General features: G+C 36.8%; 4 protein-coding genes and 1 long non-coding RNA gene across 5 annotated transcripts; 2 read left to right on the top strand and 3 right to left on the bottom strand.

Annotated features, from left to right (window-relative positions):
- Window positions 1-3542: 3542 nt before the first annotated feature.
- On the bottom strand, window positions 3543-7139 carry LOC121297950 (ras-related protein Rab-43-like). Its single transcript, XM_041224581.1, has 3 exons — window positions 6734-7139; window positions 5002-5185; window positions 3543-4597 (listed from the first exon to the last, which is right to left on the bottom strand). The coding sequence occupies exons 1-3, from the start codon at window positions 6920-6922 to the stop codon at window positions 4347-4349; spliced, it is 624 nt and encodes a 207-aa protein (XP_041080515.1). The 5' UTR covers window positions 6923-7139; the 3' UTR covers window positions 3543-4346.
- Window positions 7140-7934: 795 nt separating this feature from the next.
- nuf2 (UF2 component of NDC80 kinetochore complex) lies at window positions 7935-14013 on the top strand. The gene is made up of 14 exons (XM_041224380.1): window positions 7935-8016; window positions 8554-8683; window positions 9498-9572; window positions 9869-9945; window positions 10158-10219; window positions 10554-10651; window positions 11250-11323; window positions 11509-11602; window positions 11851-11913; window positions 12012-12149; window positions 12498-12638; window positions 12767-12942; window positions 13215-13350; window positions 13800-14013. The coding sequence occupies exons 2-14, from the start codon at window positions 8558-8560 to the stop codon at window positions 13887-13889; spliced, it is 1350 nt and encodes a 449-aa protein (XP_041080314.1). The 5' UTR covers window positions 7935-8016; window positions 8554-8557; the 3' UTR covers window positions 13890-14013.
- Window positions 14014-16818: 2805 nt separating this feature from the next.
- On the top strand, window positions 16819-18671 carry LOC121297801. Its single transcript, XR_005947218.1, has 3 exons — window positions 16819-16875; window positions 17466-17560; window positions 17982-18671. It is a non-coding gene; the product is annotated as an uncharacterized LOC121297801 (long non-coding RNA).
- Window positions 18672-18768: 97 nt separating this feature from the next.
- Window positions 18769-20748, bottom strand: LOC121297800 (platelet glycoprotein IX-like). Its single transcript, XM_041224307.1, has 2 exons — window positions 20516-20748; window positions 18769-19787 (listed from the first exon to the last, which is right to left on the bottom strand). The coding sequence occupies exon 2, from the start codon at window positions 19784-19786 to the stop codon at window positions 19046-19048; it is 741 nt and encodes a 246-aa protein (XP_041080241.1). The 5' UTR covers window position 19787; window positions 20516-20748; the 3' UTR covers window positions 18769-19045.
- A 668-nt stretch (window positions 20749-21416) lies between these two features.
- LOC121298264 (platelet glycoprotein IX-like) lies at window positions 21417-23617 on the bottom strand. The gene is made up of 2 exons (XM_041225290.1): window positions 23503-23617; window positions 21417-22165 (listed from the first exon to the last, which is right to left on the bottom strand). The coding sequence occupies exon 2, from the start codon at window positions 22135-22137 to the stop codon at window positions 21535-21537; it is 603 nt and encodes a 200-aa protein (XP_041081224.1). The 5' UTR covers window positions 22138-22165; window positions 23503-23617; the 3' UTR covers window positions 21417-21534.
- Window positions 23618-24095: the final 478 nt, after the last annotated feature.

Here is a 24095-nt window from a genome sequence, read left to right as displayed (position 1 = left end):
TTAACAATGTATTTTTATACTGTGATTCTTTTTTTTGAAAAGCTTTAAATAGATGTGCTGTCAGACTCTTGCACGCTGATTGCTGCAGTGTTTGCATACAAGGAGTTGTTGCAGAAATGAGTTCTTCTCTGCCATGGCAGGATATTAAGGGGTTAAAGTGATGCTCTAGATAACCTGCTGCCTTCAGCCAGAATAGAGATAGAGACAGAGTTTGGAACTGCCAAGGAAGTACACAGCAACTGCACCTGCACAAATGTGTTCTGTTATTACAAAAACATTTTTTTTTTTTTAAATCTAGTTTTCTGTCATTAACAGATGGCCGCTTGATGGTTTACATTAAATATGACCTGTAATTTGAATAGAATAAATAAACCTCAATATAAAATGAAGACTGATACAGGCTTGTTGCTGAAATGTTTGGTTTGTTTTGACATAATCCCATGTAGGTCATGGTGCTCGTTTACCCAGTCCTGACCTCTGATTAGCTGAGCTATGTATAGGGCTGTCTTGGGAATTGCAGTATATATTTACATACACAGTATTATATCTTTTGATAAATTTGCTATCAGTTGTGTGACGGGCCAGGAGAGTGCATTAAAAAAAATCAAAACATTGACAGGATCATCTCTCTATAACATTTTAATATAGGCAGGGACTGAGGGGGTTCTAGCAAAGTGTGTTCATTCCAGCTGCCTCTTGCATTTTATGTAACCATGTCTCTGTTTTGCTGCCTCGTGTCCTGAGTATAATAAGCTCAGTTCCTGTGTCATGTTAGTTGGTGCAGCTTCTAAAAGGAGCTTTACTGTTTTGAATAATGCTTCTGTATGACAATCTGGGCATGGAATAATAATTAAGAACAGCATTTGTTCTGCAAGTACAAGGTGTCTTCATTTAAATATTTTAAATTCTCTAACTGACATTTTATGACATGAGCATACTGTTTTGTACTGTCATTAAACCATTTTGTGCATTAATTCATGCAGGCTCTGCTCACAAATGCTGCCTTGCCTCAGACTTGAAAAAAGCCCCCTCTGCTGGAAACAAACAACAAAAGCAAAAAAAACAAAGCGTTTTTTTTTTTTTTTTTTTCAGAAAAAAACCATTTATTTCAGTAAAACCACACAAAGGCCTAACATTTTACAATTTCAATTAATTTGTGTCTATTAAAAGTACAGGAGGAAAACTGACTAATTTTTAAAGATATAAATATTACAATAAGCCTATAAAGTTTTCTAATCAGATTGCAAAATGTCAAAACAGTTACAGTACATGTGTAGTTACATGCAAATTTCAAACACCAAATCACCTTTTACAAACATTTAAAACAAACCATAATTATAAAACCTATTGATTTTATGTCTCTGATTTTTAAAAAAAAACTAAGAAGGCATCATATATTGAAAGCAAACTTCTAGTCCAAAAGGATTTCCATTGTAAACGAAAGGCACAGAGCGCTCTATCGATACATTTTCCGATAATAATGCTTACCACAGAAACCTCTCTTAGAAACAGCTACAGCTGTTACTCACTTCAGCTGATCTTTATTAACCTTCACAGCTCTGTACAAAAACTAGTCTTTAAAATAAAAAAAGCTAATTTGAGAAACATTAAACAAATGTATATCCTACTGTGCCTTTTGAATGAACATTTCAAATTAAATTTGTAAGAATCACAAATTTCTTCATTATTGGAAGACATACAACACAAGAGAAGCTGAAACTGAACAGGAAATGTTCCAAAACAAATGTAAAGAACTAAAGAAAGATCCCCTACCAAGCAGCTTAGCACAGCTACTCGCAATACAAGCAGGTAACCCACGATTCAGGCTAAAGCTCTTGGGTCTGTGTGGTTTTAATTCTCTGTAGTTGTAATACCAAGGTACTGTGCTAATAGAAGTCATACCAAAATGGCTATCGTGTTAGACAACCTTTGGGAAAATATACAAATATACTAGAAATTCACAATTAAAAAAAACCAAAAACAAACAACAACTCCAAGTCAAAATAATATCCACGCTTGATATGAGAAGTGAATTCAATATGAATCATTCAGTACTACAGAGATGGTGTGTATAGTACAAAGGCTCATTCAATCAACCAACAAAGTTTGCAACAATTGTACACAGAGCTGCAGGGTCCCTTTATTCTTGTAACTCTCGCAACCAAAACCAAGGGTGTTTGAAAAACACTGAAATATGACCAAGTTTCAATAAGCATAGGCTATACAATACCTCCAGGAGAACTATTTCATTTCTTTCTTTTAGCATGTTTACTTGGAGTCACAACTAATCAAGTCCTGTATATGTCATGCAATGAGCATCTTTTAACTGGTCCACAACTGACAGTTTAAGTTGGGCTGTTATGTTATCCTGTTATAAAAAGAGATGCCTAAATAAACCAAGTTTAATCCTAAAACATTATTCATTCACTTTTATATTATACCACACAAGATGCAAACAACTACTATTAAAACAGATCACTATAAAAATGTACAAAATATTAATATTGGCAGATATAAGGCATTCTTTCGAATGTAATTCTGTATACCAATGCTAATGATAATTTGTTACCCATTAAAACCAAATAATCTTTTCTTTGGGGGGAAAAACCAAAAACAAGCTGTACTTATGCAATTTCATACATTACATTTAGACTTTCGCAGTTAACACAATTAGAGTAAGTTATCATAACAATACAGTTAAAAAGAATATGAAAAACAAAAACAAAAAGATAAATGGCAGTTAAAAATACTCAAAAAAATTACAAAGTAGCTTACCCTCAAATGGACAATGGCACTTAATGGGTTAAACTGGTCCCAAGTACAACTTTTGCATATTGCTACTGTATTCATGTTTTATTTATTTATTTATTTATTTATTTTAAACATTTCGACACGGAACAGATAAAAGGTCCATCTATTCTAGATTATTTCCTTCAGTCAGCTATTCTCAGTTCTCTTTGGTTATAAATTATGTGTTCCCCCCGTTTTCTGCTTCTTTCAAGTAAGTGTTCAGCAACCAAGGCTTGGAGATGCATGGTCTTTTCTTGGGTACAGACTGGCCAATAAGGAACCTGCGTATCATCACTGAAGTCATACTCTAGCCTCCAGGAGGAAAGCAATTGAAATAAAGCACACCACGGATAAACCACCCAAGCGATCGGCATAATAAAGCCACACAAATCAAGTCTTTCAAATCAGGAGGAAGGAGATACTGAAAATCATAACTGCTACTGCTTTAGATGATACTAAGTGAACAGAAAGCTCCCAAGAAATGTACACTAGATACCTCTTTACCTCAGCTCTCCAAGAGGTGTCTCCCACTGCAAAAACATACCCTCGTCTGGATTCAGAAGAGGCCAAAGAGTTGTATTAACCACAGAATCCATACCGCTCTATTATTATCACTATATAAAGACATGAATACGCCACTATTTCAACTAGTGTACAGCCGGTACTCAGGAAAGCCTGGAAATTTCTTTACTTCGCACAGTCCTGTGCAACAAGCAACACAATCAATTCCCATCAGAACGCAGACGTGATTAATACATTAAAAGCAGGGTGCTGAATCTGTATAGAAAAAAATGGCTTGCCAAAGAAAGTTATTTGTATTTATTTTTTGCAACCAGACACTATTTACAACCTTGAGTTTTGTTTCCACGGCAGCACTGTAAAATATTGATAAGCACTTTTCACAGTTCAAGTAATTCAGCCCTGTCTCACAGAAATTAGTTAGGCAAAGTTATGTGAAATGCGATAATGCAATCATTTTTTTTTTTTTTTTTTTAAAGAAAAAATGCATAATTCTCAATGCTGTGATACACATATTGAAATTTAAATAGCTGAAATGTTATTAAAATCTACGAATAATATCACAGAAAGTATTGGTCAGTGATAGTAAGGTGCAGTCCATTCAAAATGTGTCAAACTGCTGGAATGATTCATCAGGTTCTGTAAGCTTCTAACCACAGCATTAGTGCTAATCAGTGGCAACAATTAGGCAGCATTGTAGAGCTGTTACAAGTGATAGCCAACCAGTTCTTAAAATCGCCTATAGGGGATAAAGGGTGATCAAATGAAAATATAACTTGACGGCCTTAAAAACAGTTATATTATTGCAGTTCCCCCAGTTTGTAACATTATTCAGCACATGCCTTGGGTTTAATTAATTTCAGTTTCCCTTTGTTTGCTTCGCAGTGTGACCATCTTATGTATATCTGTCACTGGGAAAAATAAATACTACTATCATATCAAATAATTATCTCCAAACTGGTCCCCAGGAGAAAAGAGATTAACTATTGCACAGTCACCTCGGAAAAAACCCAGGAGGTCTCCATCCAGCGTGGACGTCAACACCCACAGCCCCAGCTTTCCCCCACGTCCTTGCTGTTCAGCTTTATACTGTCGGTCACGTTCTCGTTGAACATGGGGCCCCCATGCCTTAGCATGAGCTCCGAGGCCACTTTAGCAAAGGCCTCCTCCACATTGCTGCAGTCTTTGGCTGAGGTCTCCACGGTATCGAAGAGGTCAAACTGGCTGGCCAGGGCCTGGGCCTCCTCAAACTGAACTTCCCGGAGCTCGGTCAAGTCCGATTTGTTACCTGTTTAAAAGTTAATAAAAGAAACTGTAGGTTACAGTTTAATCCTGGATTCAAATGGTAAAAAGTCTGCACCAACCTGAGGCCAAGAATTACATTTGATAAATACATACAGTAATTTATTCTTGAAAACTTGCTAACAACCCAACTGATAATTGTGCTATGTCCTGAAGTTACTGTGTCTACAAAAACTGAACAGTCAGCATAAAACATAACAGACCCCCCAAAATGCAGCAATTTAATTACTTGAACTTTAACATACTTTAAGCAAGATGTCTTTCATGTTTGTGCTTAAACACAGAACAAGATGAGCTAAGACTGAAGCGCCTCGAGTCACGCGTACAGCTAAACCAGACTGATTTCTTGCCCCACCCCCAAATCAATGGACTACGCTGCGCAACACTCACCGATTAAAAGCTGCACAATGTTGGAACCTGCATACTTCTTGACGTCTTCAATCCACCTTGGCACGGAAGCGAAGGACCCCTTCTTGCTGATGTCATAGGCTATGATGGCTCCATTAGCGCTGCGGTAGTAGCTCTGTGTGATGGTGCGGAATCTCTCCTGCCCTGCGGTGTCCCAGATCTGCAACTGTAAGCAAGGGGCATGTATATTACTGAAGAGGACACTGCTGGTTTTGTGATACTAGTATGGGTCATACTGACACCCACTGCGCTGCCTGCCTACTGAGCACTCAGAGCTCCCTCCAAAATGTATAAACAAGGGCACATTTAAATACACCTGCTAGGTTTGGCGTTTCCAATGAGCACAAGTTCCTGCTGTGTGCTTGATGCTGAAAACCTTGTTTTAATGTGATGCATTAAATCACTTGCTCATTGTCAGGCCTTGCCCTGCTTCAGCATGGGCTGAGTCAGCAGAGGCATAAACAGAAACACAATGAATACATAAATGAATGAACTCCAGTGGAAACTAAAGCTGTTGTGGACTGTCATTCCAGGAGACTACCGAAATACTAAGCACATCATAATGTGTGCAATATCCTTATTGTTATTATTAGTAGCAGTAGTTACATTAATATTATTAGTACTGTATGTGAAGCGGATTGCAGTTAATAGGATGAAAATGGTGTTCATTTTTGTCAGCCTAAATAGCCTGAAAGAAGAAATATCCGTAACAAATGTCAATCATGAAACATTCTTATCTTGAACTTGAATCCTTCATTTACAACAGCTGTCTACAAGTTGACCTGTGTCCAATATATTTGACAATGCAAAGGTCTTAATAAACGCTACTTAACAGGTTCACCGTTGACGTACTACCGGTATCGATTCTGACCCTACAGGTTGCTTCAGTCTTATCAATAACTTTCTGTGTAACTGAAGTACAGTTTCTATTTAGTTGAAGGCCATTAAAACTTAGCTGTTTTCTCAACTAAATAAGTTAACATATTGGCAGATTTGCATGACACCCTTTCTGTGTGGGGGAGGGAGTCCTTTAGACGCATCGTTGCTTTAAGACAAACAGGAAAAGAAAGTTGTGTTGCGCTGGCATTGCAACAGTGTCACTAATGCTTAGGCAATGTGGTGATAGATTCAGTTCACAGCGCGTTTGTCTACTATGATTATATCAGGTGTCAAACTCCTGTGAAATAAATAACACCAGTGTTAATGTACCATGCAAAAGTGACACATTGCTATAACTAAGACAATGGCAAATTATTTGTGAAAACGTTAAAATCTTTTTAAGAAACGAAGTAAACACATGACAATGTATGTTAATAATAACAATAATAATAATAATAATAATAAGTAGTGGTCTTAGTCGTCGTAGTTTAGTACTGTACTAATTATACTTGTTACTGTGCAATTCTTGACAATACTTTGGCTGATGAAGAACAGATTTCGGAAAGTCCCGTAAACTGTGCAAATGACTCACCGCTTTATTATTAACTAGCCTCAGTCTAGTAGTACACAATACGTGGTGGTATTATCATCTCAATAATACCTGCTCAAAATAACTCCTGACTGATAAAAAAAAAAATAGAACTTTCACGATTTCAAATTCTTAAATACATTTGCTGGTTTTGAAAACGATGGACAATGACACAACATCAACCACCATGTCTGTAATAAAAAAAGTCAACTTAAAAAAAAAAAAAAAAACCCTCTCTCACCATACCTTAACTCGTTTTCCTTGAATATCCATGGTTTTCATCGTGAAATCGACTCCAATGGTGCTGCCTTGTCTTTCCACGAAAATCCCAGACTTAAACCGCTGAACTACGCAAGTTTTACCCACACCGGCATCCCCGATCAAAACTATTTTAAAGAGAAAATCGAATGCATCGTCTGAATCGACGGTTGACATGTTTTCTCCTTAATACGGCTTCTTCGGTTAAGGCAAACTGCAACACATACACGCAGTCTTGAAGTTAGGTTTCTAGAGTCCCGAGTGACCTGGCTGCTCTAAAACCTGAAAAGTTTGCAATATAAAACACTGACTAAAACGACGTGGAGTTTTAGCACCTGCAGCTCTGCCAACACGGAAGGGGTGTCTCAAATCCAACCCCCTTTCCAAAAAAACGAAAACAAATCTCTTGTCATTTTTTTTCTGGAGGGTCCTCGTTAGGTATCACTGTGTCGCGCCTGATCTTTTTATGATGGATTTTATAGACCATTTTCACAAAGTTGTCCAGTAGTCAAAAGGATCCCGATACATTGGAACAGCTGTTTACGTACTGGCAGATAACACTTTCACGAGTAATTGCTGTAATAGTTTATTTGCAAATATTATTTATTTAGCAAACATAACAAAAACTATATTGAATATATATTATATATGAATATATATATATATATATATATATATATATATTATATATATATATATAAAAATCTATATAAGTATTTATCTTAATATATAGATATGCGTAGCAGACTCTTTAATGTTCATTATTATTGGCAATAGTACAAAAAACCTATAGAAATGTACATGATCGAATATTGTATTTTTCCTAATGTATAATTCGCAGTCCCAATTACAGTAGCGCTGTTAGATAATTAAAAACAGTATTTACATACAAATTCGATATTTTAAAAATCGGTTTACATAAAGGGAAAAAAAAAAAAATCTAAAAAAACCAAAAATGATCCCACTATTATAAATCCATATTACTGGACATAAGCATGGACGGTTTTCACGTTTTGTTTCTCCTCAGTTTATTTGTTTATTTTATTTTATTCTAAAGCCAGGCTCATTCAGCGCTTATGTCGCGTAGCAACTCACTTCATTTACATAAGTGTGCGACAACTTGAGCGCCTGAAACTCGAAAACATTACAGCGGAGCATTAACAGTGGAACACACAGCGGAAGTGGGTGGGGAAGCGCCAAAATCAAATAATAACGCTTGACTTTGGAGGGCTGGTTGTCGGTACTGTAGCGATCAGACAGAACTAAATCATGTACGTTTTATTAATATGTTTACAATCTAAACTTTCTGAGCACGTAATGATTTTAGGATTTAAAATACGCCGTAAAACCATGAAATGATGTGTGCCTTATTTAGATATTCGTATTTGAGTTTTACATCCTTTGGCGGGTTTGTATGTACAGCTTGTAAAAAACTGTAGCAAGGTTTACGATTATATTTGTATTTATGGTACAGTTTTCAAAGACGAGAATATCTCCGATTATAAATAGTTTGTGAATATTAATACCGTTTTGGACTGATTCCTGTATTTTTTTTTTTTTTTTTTTTTTAAACCTGCACGGACAAGTCAACTCGAAATGCTACGTTGTTAATCGATGCCACTGCACTGTTTAGAGTTGTGTAGGCACTGAAGTGTGTGTTTTAATGTTTATGTCGACTTTGTTCAAACACGGCTGAGGGATTTAATTTATTTCTCTCCTAATTTCTGATTACTGGTTATAATCCCTGTTTTATTTTTAGGCAAGAGATGTAGATTTATCTGATCACATGTATTTTCTTATTTGTACAGAACCATGGAGGAAAATCTCACCTTTCCTGTTTATAAAGTGGAAGAAATTCTGGCCTTTCTTAGGAGTGATGTCTTAGCTGGGCCAGAGGCAAGGAACTTTACCAAAAGTGACATTGTCCCAACCCCTAAGGTATGCAGTTTTGCACGAGTGTTTTGTTGCTGGCTGAATTAATTTTGTCTGCATTATATAGCTGTGGCCAAGAGTTTTGCATCACCTAGAATTTGGGGATTGAGATAATTTTAACAAAATATCATTTAGATTTTTTATTTATTTAACACCATTTATCAAACTACAAAATGATATCGCAAAAGTCTACCAGAAGCCATAATAGTAGTACAGTATTTCATGTTAGATTTTGAAATGTCCCCCCTGTTATTTTCAAATTCAGTTATTAGTTAAGTATATGGGGCAAACTACAAAGCTGTATGTTATTAAGTATGTTACCTACTGGTACACACCATTCAGCAGGTTTCATTCAACTTTATGAAGCAAAATTTGTTAATTCTTTAGGGTGATGGAAAACCTCTGGCCACAGCTGAGCTGTAGAAAGATTGCGGTGTATCTCTGCAAGTGTAATACTTTTGAAGTTGGATATTAACATTTGTACTTTCTAGGATGGGGTCCTTGAACAAGGGCTTCATGCAGGTGCAGTGGAGAGTGTTTTATAAGTTGAACTTCTAGCATCTTGACTGGTAACACCAAAGTTAATAACATGACACATTTCAAACTTGGTGAATGATGGTGCTGTATGCATGACCACGGTTTAGTTTCTTTTTGCACAGAATTAATTTTCTGTTATATTTTGATGTACTTTTTATTACACGAAAAATGCGTCAGTTGGAAATTCATGCAATCTAAAGAAATAGATAGATATAGATTGCGATTTTGTTAGAGTTGCATTAGCTATGTTGGCTTGTTTTTCACTTTAATTTTTATTTTACAGCCTGATTCTATACAGAGATTGTACATGAGAATCCTACAGCTTGTGTTTGGATTCAGGCCAGATTGCCACTACATGGTTAGTATTTTCTAACGCATATTTGCATGCAGATTATTAACAGGGGAGGTGCCATAAGTATGTCATTCTATTGTTCTGTTTGTATTTTGTAAAATGTAACCTAACTTTTAAACTACTGGTTATTATTGTTGTTATTATTGTTATCATTATTTGTTTTTATAAAGCAGTCAGTGAATCCAAAATACAAAAGTTGTCAATCCTTTAAATGGTACTCTTTCCAATAGACTGTCCTACCCTGATATCTCTTGTTATGTGGTAACATCCAGTAACCTATTTTCTCAATTTAAAACAAACAGATGCCAGTAAATGAGAATATCCAGCACCCCTTAATTTACGAAGGAATTTTACCCATCTCCAGCATCTACCTTCGCATGTAAGTGTTATAATATTACACTTTGCTTCATAGACAACTTTAAAAGTGTTTTTTTTTTTTAATACTGTAGAGTTGAGTGTTCAAAAATATTGACAGCCAATACAAGGAAACAGGCATGTGTGTAATTGGATTAATTAAATGTATGTTTTTGGTGTCTGTGGTGCGCCATTTCCCTCTTTGTACCTTCGTCTAATGCGCTCTCTTATTTTTAGGTGTCAGTTCCTGCCAATGTGCCATGTGTATGACTTTCAGATGAATGACCTTCTCAGTCCAAGTAAGTTAAACGCAAACATTTGTGTTCTGCTGCTTTTGTTTTACCTTTGATTTTATTGATGATCCTTGCAGGGGCGAGATGGTGCACTGGGATAATGGATTTCACTTGTGAGCTCTTCGGTTCAAATTTGGCTTTGGTCAAAAAGAAAATTACTTTGGTTGACATGAAAATAAAATGTAAGATGTATGTAGTCTGAAACTAGTCAGGGTAGTAACAGGATTGTTCTTGATAGTTTATTTGTTTACTGTTCACAAATTTAAATTGAGTTTGTACATGGCAATTTAAAAAGCAACTTTTTTTTACACTTGTTTAAATCAATCCTTTTATCCCACAGAAGCAAAAAGGACCATCTTTATTTTGTGTGGCATCATGAATTTCCTTCACTTCAGAAACTTACGTCGTGAAATATACTTGGACCACCTACAGGGTTATGTAAGTGTAACAATAAAATAATAATCTTTATATAGCGCCTTTCATAGGGGACCACCATCACAAAGCGCTTTACAAGATACGAGACTTGGGTGTGTGAACTATGCATCAGCTGCAGAGTCACTTACAAGAACGTCTCACCCAAGACAGAGCACAAGAAGGTTAAGTGACTTGCTCAGGGTCACGCAATGAGTCGGTAGCTGAGCTGGGTACCGGGTACCTGCTGGTTACAAGCCTGTTTCTTTAACCACTGGACCACACAGCCTCCTACAACATTTTCACAAATGGCTAGGGATATATTTAAATACAGAGTGTTTGGGTTATCATTAATGGTATTATTTTGGTACTCATACACACCACTAAACAGAAACAGGGATCTGGCTACTGTTAAGTTTGTGGAAATCTAATGCTTGGAATTTGACAAGTTATACACAGTTGCTCTTATTAATGATGTAGGCCTTATTAATACAAAATAATTGAAAATAGTAAGCTAGACATTTCATGAAAATCTTTCGTTCTCGACATGTTCATTTTAAGTTATACTATGGTTATATTATGTTTAGTTTTTTTTTTTTTTTTTTTTTTTTTTTTTTTCATTTAGAAATCTGCTGTGGAGAAGTCGCAGAGCATAGCTAAAGGAATAAACGAGGCCGAACTGAAGATTACTAAACTCACGTAAGTGATTCTGTCTGAATTGACAGAGATTGGGGAAGTGTTAAAGAATTAGGAGGTACTGTAATCTTTTAGATTTTATAAAAGCTCAATCTTCTGAGTCATGGAATCAGTGAGTAATTGTTGTAATAACAAATGCAAATACCAACCTAACCTACATACCTTTTTTCCCCATGATATTGTTTTAGAACCATCCCACCACAACAGCAAGCAGAGTTCAAAGAGCTGTCATCAGCAGTTACAGACCTACATCATGCAATGAGCCAAGAATCTCAGGCAGTCGTGAGTGTCAAAGCAGTTTTTTTCCAGTTGTTAAACCATCAGTGTACCCAAAAGAGGGGGTTAAGTATTTTACACCCTTTCTCTTAAATTGCTATTGTCATTTATATGATTGTACATGCAATTGTACACTAGTATAATTAGAGAAAGATGAGCATTGTTCTGAACACATTGTCAACTTTAATATTACTAAATTAATGCATTCTTTAAGTAATAAAGAAACATTTGTTCTCTTTTTGTCCCCCTAATAGAACTCAATCAATGAAGAGATTGCACAGCTGAAAAGTGAACATGCAGAAAAAACACTAAAGTTGGTATGTATTGTAAACTTTACTGTATTATATACTTTTACTGTATGAAGTGTTTTTGTAACATTTAAAATCGTCTCTTTTTATTACTTATTTTGTAACAGAACAATAAAAAAGTGGATTTGGCTACTTTTAAGGAAGATCAGGCTAGACTAAAATCTCTGATTGTGGAATCCCCAGAAGAGCTCAGGAATGAAAAGGAAAAGATGAAGGAGACTGTGAAGAAGATCAAGCAGTCTATTGTAAGACCTATTCCCTCTTTTGATAAGGAGCAGTGTCACAATTCCAGCGAATGGTCTTGAATGTCAAGCATCTGTTCCGTGTGATGCACTGCTTTATAAACCAATCACAAAGCAAGGATGAGAAACACAAGCCAAAGCGTTAAGTTTATAACATAAGGGTACATTTTCCCTTAACTAGAGCGTCGACCTAAATGTGTTAAGCTGCTTTCTACAGCGCCATTAAACTGAAGGAACACTTAAGGGAAAAATTAGGGAAATTTTATGCAACCAGCCACAGAACTGTAATGTACTTGAGTTGCTATAGTGCAGTATTTCTAATGTGTGTGGTGTTTTGTTTTTCTTATTTAGGAAAACACCAATGTGAATTTAGTAGAACTTCAAAACAAAATCCAAGGTTCAATTATGTGCCAGGAAGAATTCCAGTCTTTCTATAAACTACAGCTGGATTTACAAGGTGGAATGGAGAAAATGAACAGCTTAATAGCTGAGGTGGGTGTTTTTTTTATTTATTTTTATTAATGAAGATGTATTTAATTTATTTCTTCTGTTTTAGTTTCATTATAATTGATGCTCATTTTATTAAAAAACAAAACAAAAAAAAACCTCTTTCTAAGTAGATTCGGAATGTGAATGATGTAGTTGAGAGACAGAGGAAGGATCTGAAGAATATGAGCACCGATGAGACTCAGTACAAACGAGCCGTGAGCATGAAGATGGACAAAAAGACCAAGCTTCAGATCAGAAGGCAGAAGAAACAAGAAGTGAAGGATCAACAAGTTCAAATAATGTTTGGGTAAAATATTTGTTTTTGTGAAATGGCAAACTGCAACTTCACACGTAAGAACTATACATATAAATGCGGTGTTGGGACTATAGTGGCTATGCCATAACTGCACAGCAGGTGTAACAAATTAAGTTTAAATGCTGTGTTTCCATACACTTTATTTTTTATAATTGTGCAGAATATTTTTGAAACATTTAAAACTGAATCAGACTTGATTAAAACCTGAGGTGAATGTTGGTAGTCAATTGATCCATATGTTGTTTTGTGTTTATTTTATGTAGTGAGTGTAACCAGGTTCAGGATAAAAGGGAGGATGTCCTGAAGCAAATCAAACAGGTCATTAATGAAAATCAGCAGGTCAAGGCAAAGCTGCAGTTTTTAACAGAGTGCTGCTCAAATGAGACTGCAAAAGCTCAGGTTGGTATTTGTTTTAAAGCAAACACATTTTTTTTGGCTTTTTCCAAAGGTATTGCTGTAGATTTACTGTATAATTAAGATGATTTGTAGCTTTTTAAAATAATATCTTGTGCTTTCACACTATACTTTGTGGTGTAATCTTTGGTTTGCATTAATTTAATGAAACAGTAAATAACCCTATGCAAATCAAATGTTTGAAAACCTGTTCATTAATCTGTCTACTCAGAAGTGTTGCACACTGATACATTAGGAGAGTAAAATGTATTTTTAGCCCTAGCCATGTGTACTTTTAGCATTTACATAAAGCTTTACAAAACCAAGATAATTCTTTAGGTACTTGAATCAGAAACAAAACAAAGCCACCATTGCAGGATGAAATGCCACCAGCTGCCCGGGCCTCCATTATAACTGAAACCGTGTTGGTATAACACAATAACCTCCTTTCACAGGCGCTGTATGACAGTCTGATGGGTGTCCTGGAGCAATACCACGAGCGTCTGGCAAAGCATGCAGAGAAGAGCATAGAAAGGAGGATGTGATGGTCTCTCCAATACTTTCACCTGTTTTTAGTTTTTACTATAAATCGTTCATATTTCTGCTTGTATTTTAATAAAATTTATATGCATCATACACATGGGAGAGGTCACTCTATCATATAATATCATATATCATATAATAATAGTGGTATTTTTCTGAGTAAATATCGGGACTTTCTTCCTATGCACCCAGAGGCGGGACTTTTGCTAGGAAATCGGGACTGTCTCGAACATATAGGAACTGTTGGCATGTATTCTACTGTATATATATAGGAAGGAATGCTACATTGTTAATCATCTGTATCTTGGTGTGTGGGATGCAATATTAAAATACAGTCTGAAAATCAGGAAGGCTAGATGGTATTTATTTGACAATAGGTTTGTGTGATTGGTTATTTATGGTCAGATTGTTTTAATTTATTTTTGTTTTTCAACGAGAAAACAAAAACAATCATGAGTAAGAATTGTTAAGCACAAGAAAAAAAGAAGCAGTTAAAAACTTCTTTGTTATATACAATTCTACATATTGTAAAGGTGTATTTATTTTACCCCGCCAACGCTCTGCTGCACTACAGGCAAACACAGTAAAGGGGAAATACACCCAGCGGGTTTGTAGTAAGTAGTTTATTTTTCAAATATATCGTGTAAGTATTACAGTGAATTAAACCTGAATTTATTTTCTTCAGTTTGATTTTTGTTATTCACGATGCCTTTGAAATGAGGAATTACACCTTAAGTGGAGTAATGGGACCAAGGGTTAATGACGCCTTTGCCAATCAGTCCAGGAAAGCGTTCAAACTGTTTTACAGCTGTGATCGATTGAACGAATTCTGAAGACGAAGGTGATGGGTAGGCTTGCGGTTTGAACCTGAATTCTGAAGACGAAGGTGATGGGTAGGTTTGCGGTTTGAACCTGAATTCTGAAGACGAAGGTGATGGGTAGGTTTGCGGTTTGAACCTGAATTCTGAAGACGAAGGTGATGGGTAGGTTTGCGGTTTGAACCTGAATTCTGAAGACGAAGGTGATGGGTAGGCTTGCGGTTTGAACCTGAATTCTGAAGACGAAGGTGATGGGTAGGTTTGCGGTTTGAACCTGAATTCTGAAGACGAAGGTGATGGGTAGGTTTGCGGTTTGAACCTGAATTCTGAAGACGAAGGTGATGGGTAGGTTTGGGGTTTGAACCTGAATTCTGAAGACGAAGGTGATGGGTAGGCTTGCGGTTTGAACCTGAATTCTGAAGACGAAGGTGATGGGTAGGTTTGCGGTTTGAACCTGAATTCTGAAGACGAAGGTGATGGGTAGGTTTGCGGTTTGAACCTGAATTCTGAAGACGAAGGTGATGGGTAGGCTTGCGGTTTGAACCTGAATTCTGAAGACGAAGGTGATGGGTAGGTTTGCGGTTTGAACCTGAATTCTGAAGACGAAGGTGATGGGTAGGCTTGCGGTTTGAACCTGAATTCTGAAGACGAAGGTGATGGGTAGGTTTGCGGTTTGAACCTGAATTCTGAAGACGAAGGTGATGGGTAGGCTTGCGGTTTGAACCTGAATTCTGAAGACGAAGGTGATGGGTAGGCTTGCGGTTTGAACCTGAATTCTGCAGTCTAAGGTACCGGGTAGGCTTGCGGTTTGAACCTGAATTCTGCAGTCTAAGGTACCGGGTAGGTTTGCTGAAATTATTATGAATGGACTGGAGGAACAGTTATTGCTAATCAGCACGGAAGATGGTCAAACGACCGAAACGTTTGCACGTGTGCTGAGCACTTTATTTGCTTGTTTGGTCTAATAAAAATAACGTTTTTTTTTTCGCTTACTTTCATTATGTAATGGTTTCCTTGTCGCCACTCTGCTGATCACAGTTTGCGGAAACTTTTTTTTTTTTTTTAACTTCTGCTATATGTATGATATTACTGTTGAACTTGTTATATAAACATTCTAGGTATGCAGGAGATGAGCAGATGTAAACCCGTTACAAAGTGAACCAATTCAACAAGTTAACTACCAATGCTTGTCGTTAAAATGCTGCTGAGAGGTTTACCCGCAGTATATATTTGCAAAAATAGTTTTGCCAGGGAGCATAACATTAATAATGTATTCCGGGGAGACGCAACCAACAACAAGGTTTATTAATATGTCTTTCCCCATCCCCCTACAGTGAAATGGGGGAAAAAATACATCTCCTGAGTTTAAAGTTGATGAACTTATAGCTTCCCTGCAGAATGGCATATTGGATGGGCCAGACGCAAGGAACATTATCAAAAGTGATATTTTTTTCCAAACCCTAAGGTATACCGCAAACTAGAAAGCGTGCTTTTATTATTGTTTGAGACGAATGTGTGTCCACGGTATAGAAAACATCTAGAAATCGAATTCAGTTATAGTCGAGTGTTAATTCACAGCTGCCCTTTCTCACTTGAAAACAGGTAACTTGTTTATTACGTCAGAATTGCATCAGATGTGTTTTAAGTGTGCTTTTTTTATTACAGATAGAAACTATATGATTTCGCTGTATAATAATAATAATAATAATAAATAATAATAATAATAATAATAATAATGCGCCCTGGTCGGTTTTGTTAAATCTCAAGTAATCTTAGTTGGTAAAGTGCAAATTAAAATAAACCCAAAGTTAGCAAAACAATTATTTATTTTAATGCTGCTATTCACTGACGTTCTTCAAAGGACTTGGTTTAAGTTATCTGAACACTCCAGAACTGTATTAAAACGGATTGTAACTAAATGATTGTATAGTGGTTTGGGCAAACAGAAAGTTCTAAGAGAGAATCGCATAAAACAAACAAAATACTACATCAAAAGAGTTTGAGAAACGTTACTTTAGTAGTACTGCGTATTCCTCCACTGAGCGCTTTATAGCTATGTACAAAGTGTGGGTTGTTTGTGGCAGGCACACTGTGTACATTACCCAGCTGAAGAGTCGCAGTATATTGTGAAAGCAGTAAAGGAAGCCGAATTGAAGATTGTCAGACTCGCGTATGTAACGCTCTTGCCTTTTTGTAGTGCTGTATTAAGCATGAAAAACTGTTTTGGAATTTAACGACTCCTTTAGCCTGGAATTTGGTAATGCAGGATATCCTGCGGTTGGGTTTTAGAATGAGAGTGAGCAGAGGGTCACTTCACTTTAATGTTGTTCTGTACAGTTTTGGGGGGGAGAGAGGTCATTTTTATTCAAATTAAGTGTAGAGAATGAGTAGTTAAAGTTGTGTAGGAAAGGTGTGCATATTTTCTTCTGTAGCCTCCCATGGATAAATTCGGGCAGCTAACATTGCTACTTACTTGAATTGCTACTTCAGATGGTTGTTGGTGACCAAATAAAAACAAATCACAGTTTTTGTATTTTAAGTCCTTTGACTTACTCTCCTAAGGCTCAGACTGAATAACATAACTGCATATGCTATTCCCCTTTTTGTTCTATTGTATCGATCCTCCAGTTACAATGAAATGTGATCTAGACATTCCTCAACATTTGGTGACCTCTGAAATGTGGCTTTGGACAGTGTTTAGGTCAATGAAGATGTCATTTTGCTTATGTTGAGAATAAATATAGTGATACTCTGTTCTAGGGACTACTCCACCAGAACAGTAAGCAGACTTCAATAAGTTGTCTTCAGAAATTTTAGATCTTCCGAATGCAATGAGTCAAGAATCTCAGAGAGTGGTAAGTGTCCAAGCAGATTCTATCAGTCAACCTGCAAGCACATCAAATGAAATGAGCAGACCTCTAACAGGGAGAGATGCAACTAAGCACAGTGACAGTTGTCTGCAACTGCTGTATATACTGTATATAGTTCCTAATGTGTAATGTATGTGGTATCCTTGCGAAAATAAGACATATAGAAGATGTGAATCAGACTGACGAATACCTGGGTGATTGTGTTTTATGTATTTATTTAGATGGGGGGTGCGGTGATGTGTCACTTGTAAACAGTGTTTTTCATTGCAATATTTAAATGGAATTGCAGGCATTGTTAAAAGTAGTTTGGCTTTAGTGAAATCATAATGAACACATTACAGGAATTATTTCTCCAACATGGGTAGTGCACTAGATTGGCATTCTGTTTGATCTCTCTCTGCATTAGTGAATGTAACCAGGTTCAGGAGAAAAGAAAGGATATCCTGAAGCAAATGCAACAGACTGATTGTGAAACTCAGCAAATTAGGGCAAAAATACAACTATTAACTGAGACCTGCGCATATGAGACAGAAAAAGCCCAAGTAGGTATTAAAAGAAAATACATTCTCCGTGATCTAATATTCACTGTGATATAATATATTAATTTGACTTAAAGCAGTACTTCATTTAATTTAGTCTAATATTAAATTTATTTGAAAAAACAATGTTTTAGAACGTGTCTTCTAAAACTGGCAAGAGTATATATAATTGATTTGGATGCAAGTCAATGACTTGGTTTAACATGATTTTTCACACAGGCGATGCAGGACAGTCTGGTGGCTGTGGTTGGTCAATACCATGATCATCTGGCAAGGCTTGCAAAGATGGCACAAGAATTGAATGAGCCTTTTTGAGTATATACAAAGTAATGTGAAGAGTATATGTTTTCCTCTGTATTTCTAAATGATCAATAAATAATTTTTCAGCACTTTGTGGTAGAGAAGTTTTTCCACAGCAGCTCTGTATTTTATTATTTTTTTTAAAACAGATACTCCCTTAAGATACAGTATGTTAACAATACTGAAACGTTAGGATGCTGGCATGATGCATCTCATGTTCATGATGGTATCATTTAAAGATGTATTTTTCCTGAACTACAGAAAAGAAGATGAGTCACAAAAATGAATTTGCCCACTTTTGACTTGCGCACTGTCTCAGTGATAGTGAGCTGCATAAAGTATTTCACAACGCAGTGAGGTATTAATGTTTATTTCATCAGAAATGCATGAACTACCACGTACAGAATTCAACACTGGGGAGGGGCAGAAAAAAACATGTAAGATTTACAATTCTAACTGGGTGTTCCAATGGACAAATCCAAACAATAAATACCTGGGAGTAAGCGCTGCATGGCAACAGCATTCCTCAGTGTCTTCCTTCACTGATTTGATTAGTTCATAAACATCTTTTAATTCTTCTTTTTTTGACCTTCCAAAATAATACATTTAAATTTGTCTTGCTCATTTCCTGTCATGTAGCTTTAAGCTTTATGTTGTGGTTTGTTTGCAAGATGTGTAATATCGGGTTCAGGATTTCCATGTTATCCATTGGTAAAGGTGTCTCCATTTCATCCTCCTCCAATAAATCCTTGGAAAGGGTATCAGATCTCTTCCACCTGTGCTTGGGCTTCATGGATTTTAATGACTCAAGCTTGATGTCTGCATGCCTAGCATTGAGGTCATAGATAAAAGTGGATACCCTTGTAGTCTTAAGGCCCCATGCGAGAAGGATAATGAGAATACAAAGTGAAAGCAATAGAAGTATATTGTTGTACACAAAGTCAGGGCATTTCTTCATTTGAGTGCATTGGACTAAGTCATGGCCCCTGAGTTGGGACAGGGGTTTCCCTGCAAGGGAAGCTGGGGTAAAGCACTTGACGTCTGCAGGAGAGATGGCTTCCTGGTCCTCTAGCCAGGTCTTTAGGTAGATGATGTCACACCCGCAGTCCCAGGTGTTGTTGGACATGTTGACTTTGTTGAGGTGCTGAAGCTTGTCCAGTCTCCCGCGAGGCACTGTTGTGAGCAGGTTATTTTGCAGGTAAAGTTCAGTGGTACGAGGAGGTAGCATTGGCACCACAGCAAGACCCCTAGCGCTGCAGTTCACTTTGTATCCATAAGCGCCGAAAGAGGTGCACTTGCAAACGGCAGGACATGGCTGTGCATTGGAGGGACTGAGGAAAAGGAGCAGGGCTAAACCTGGGCAAGCCAACATGCTGCAAAGAACAGAGAGGTTCCATTTAATCATTCTAAATTACAGTAATACATTATAGCAGAAGGGGAGATGTCAAGACTGGGAGTTTTGCAGCTGTTTAATGAAAGAAGTCTGGGCTTGTCATAACTGCTCTTCAGAGGGCAATTCGCTGAAGTTATACTATAGGCCTTGTTAGTGCCAAGTTAATGATTCATAATTAAATAATGGAAATATTATAATAACATTGTCTGTTGACTGGTCACTTTTTCTTGTCTTGTCTTGCAAAGGCTTAAATGGTAGTTGTTTTAGCTTTTGTGTTTAACTAAAGGCCAGTCTGCAATATACCATGACACTGGGCCCTATTACTGAAACTTTTTTAGGAGTAAACATTCTCTATGGGCAGTGGCTGTTTTAAAAAAAAAAACCAAACAAACAAAAAAAAAACTCCTAAAACTGCCAAGAATGTTTTTATAACTGCTACCAAAACCTATTTCATCAAAACTGTTAAGTACCTGGTGCTGTTTTAAATAGTTTGGTAAGATCTCCAAAACATTCCAGTATGCACCCTCTTACCTTTTAAAAGTACAGTAAAATGACTATAAACTGAATCAGCAATACACACAGTAAGCAAAGCTTTGGCAACTATGCAATTTATCAAGTTTATAAAACTGTCTTGCAGTACCACACTATAAGCTTTATAATATGCATCTAAATGTTTCTCTGCCTTATAGAGCAACAATGATCACCTACCTTTGTTTCAAGCCGGATAAACAATTTTCAAACCCCGCATCACTGATGGCGATACTACGCCTGCCAGCCTGTCCTTATTTAAACTGCTAGAAACCACTGCGGTTAGCTCCTCCAGAGACATTTGAAAGAAAACATCTTGCCAGCTGCCTACGTGATGGCTTTGGTGTGACGGCTTGCTGACTTTCTTTTTTTTGACGGATTCTTCAGTTTATCGCTCAAGCTTGCTAATCATTTGTACCACAAGAGCGAAAAGACTCACAATTGGCTTTGGGTAAACCACACTGGATCATGTGCCCAAAGAAAGCCCCTCGTGTTCTAAAGAGATAAGGACCCCTCAAGTAATGAACTGCAGTAGCAGAGAAAGCCAGCCACTCCCGGCTGAAGCTGTGCTGTGTATTAGACTATCTGGCTGCTTTCTGTATCTGCTGTGCTGTGGGAGTTTCTATAGATTCATGCTGGCCTTTTATATTGTGTAATGACATTGCTAATCAAATACATATTTCTTTAAAACCTTGTATTCCCTACACTATCTAAAATGTCAGTATTCATAAATGTTCACAGAGTATCGTCCAATATTGTAATGCTGTATGAAGGTCTATTGAGTCAGTCTAACTGGTGGTAAATCATCCTTTTCCATACATTTTTTAAAGAGCCTCACTTGCACTCTAAACTGGTTTACTTTATTTAATACATAGTAAAGATGAGTGTGCAAAAGCAACTTTGACCTTAAATGATTTGTAGCTCCAGTCATTTTTCATTTTCAAACAGCTGGACCTTTAGACGGTCGGATCTCTTGCAATTGATGTACAACATGCCATGATGAGCATATTGATTGAGCATGTTGATATCTCTGAAAAGGATACATAGCCGCTATAGAATAAAAGCAAAAACAAAGGTTGTAATGCTGTTTATTCAGTTGAAGTGCCAAACATTATACATAGGATCTCTGCTATACAATAGAAATGTGCCTGGTTACTCTGTGTGTGTTTATATAGAACATGCCCTACTTGTTTGCTTTTTTATTGGGATTTTAGCCTCCTCACTGTAGTTCTTCTATAAAGTACAGTGTCCATTGTCATCGCAACACAGCAAGCTAATCGTTTTGAGATTGAATACAAATAAGCCACCGGAATGAGTACCAGCAGGACAAAAACACCCAACATGATCAGATCAATTCGGAGGAGACCCCAGCAGTCGATCGGATTGGTGCTTCTGCAGCCCGCGAACTCGTTGCCACTAAGCTGGGTTATAGTGGTTGGTGTCTCTGGGCTTGCTGGGCCTTTGCAAGTGGCCCCTGTCACCGACACATTGGCATTGTCGTCCAACCAGTGTTTGAGGTACACAATGTCACAGTCACAGCTCAAGGGATTCTGGGACAGGTCCAGGCTCTGTAGGCAGTGCAGCCTGTCGAACCTACCAGCCTGAATGCCCGTCAGCATGTTGTTCTGTAGGTAAAGTAAGACTGTTTTGTCGGGCAGGGTTGGCACCTCTTTCAGCCACCGGGAGCTGCAGTCAACCCGCAAGCCCTCGTTTCCCAGCAGGCTGCAGTCGCAGGACGATGGGCAGGGCTTGGCATCAGGAATGCAGCAGATTAGGAGGGTAGCAAGTATCACCAGGTTCATTCTTGCTTGGTATTGAGCAGAAAAGTCACTGTTTTAAAATAAATAAATAAATAAATAAATAAAGAATAAATCAGAGATAAGGTTTTTACCTTCAAATTAGGTAATTATAGGGTATATTTAATCATGGAGTGAAAGCTTTATTCTCATAATAATCTTCAGTCTCTCAGCTGTTTAGAAAGGTATAATACGGTACACTTGGTGGATATACGTCCTGATACACAAGCCAAAAGTCAAGTTATGTCAGCCAGACTTCAAACAGGTAGAATTTTCACTGTAGCAGAAGGGTTAATAGCCACAGCATCACAGAGCAACTCATACACATTAACACACATAACAGAGCAACTACACACATCAACACACATCACAGAGCAACTCGCACACATCAACACTTATCACAGAGCAACTCATACACGTTAACACACATAACAGAGCAACTCATACACGTTAACACACATAAGAGCAACTACACACATCAACACACATAACAGAGCAACTGCGCACATCAACACTCATCACAGAGCAACTCATACATGTTAACACACATAACAGAGCAACTACACACATAACACACATAACAGAGCAACTACACACATAACACACATCAGCAACATATCACAGAGAAACCCAGTCACATTAACACACATAACAGAGCAACTACACACACATTTATACACCTCAGCAACAAAAATAAAGCCATTTTAATAAGTGGTGGTGAAGTATTCTTTCAGCTCCAGGGCATAGTGTAATACACCATGCTTACTGGCCTAATTATACACCAGGGATTTGCCAAACAATAACAAACAACAACACATTAAATTTTCAGCTTTAAATTGAAAGGATAAAAAAGAAATAAAAAGAAAGGAGGGATACAACTAATGCAATAAAAATAGTCTCAATGCGTTCTCGGGATAAATAATTATAGGAAGGTTACTGGGAAAAGTACCCAAAGCACAGTAAAATAATTAAACATATAAAATATGATAATAAAAAAAAGCTATACAGAGACATTTGTTTTACTGAGGGTCAAATATCATTACAAAGAGTTATGTGAATGTAACACTGGTTCCAATAGAAAGTCCAAAGTGTAATAAAACACAGTGATTTTACAGTAAAGCATAGGTAAGGAATAGCGAGCTATGGTAATGCATATCAATAAACATGGCAAACCAGGGTAACACTATGGTAAATGCATTCTACAACCGAGGTAACACCATTGTGTGCTGCTCTACAAGCAATACAAAGAAAAAAGCGGAGCCATTGTCACGGGAAAGAGGAGGATTTTTTTAAAAACAGTGTTCATTTATAAGTAATAAAAATGCATTAAACTGCCTCTCCATCACAACTTAATAATAAAAAGACGCCTACCTTGTAGTGAATGTCTTAATGCCACAGCTCAGAACAGTGCCAGCAAGCTAATATAAAAATGTAACTTCTTATCTTGGCCTTCAAGACTCAGGAAGGAAATTGTTTATCATCATTTATATTTAAACACCCGGGAACCATTTTATCAGGAGGCAAAAAAAAAAAATATATATATATATATATATATATATATATATATATATATATAGATATATATATATATATATATATATATATATATATGTGTGTGTGTGTGTGTGTGTGTGTGTGTGTGTGTGTGTGTATGTATATCTATATATATGTGTGTGTGTGTGTGTGTGTTGCCTTAATGTTTTAAAGATAATCAGTTTCTAGAAAAGTAAAAAACAAAATTAAAAATGCAGTTCTCAAATGTCACCACAAGAGGTCCCCTTAACACAGCTACTGTTTATAAATGTTTCCACTAAAGATATTCTAAACCTATTAGAATCTCATACTATAGATTGCTTGAAGGTTCGAAACGTGGTTATACTTTTATCAAACTTTTTTTTTTTTTTTTAACAGACTTAACTGACAATTGCATTAAATACTGTATATATGTTTCATACATTGATTTG

This window comes from Polyodon spathula, chromosome 23 (assembly GCF_017654505.1).
Source record: "Polyodon spathula isolate WHYD16114869_AA chromosome 23, ASM1765450v1, whole genome shotgun sequence".
Classification (NCBI taxonomy): Eukaryota; Metazoa; Chordata; class Actinopteri; order Acipenseriformes; family Polyodontidae; genus Polyodon; species Polyodon spathula.
Note: the sequence above shows the minus strand (reverse complement) of the source record. Positions and strands in the feature narration are given on the sequence as shown.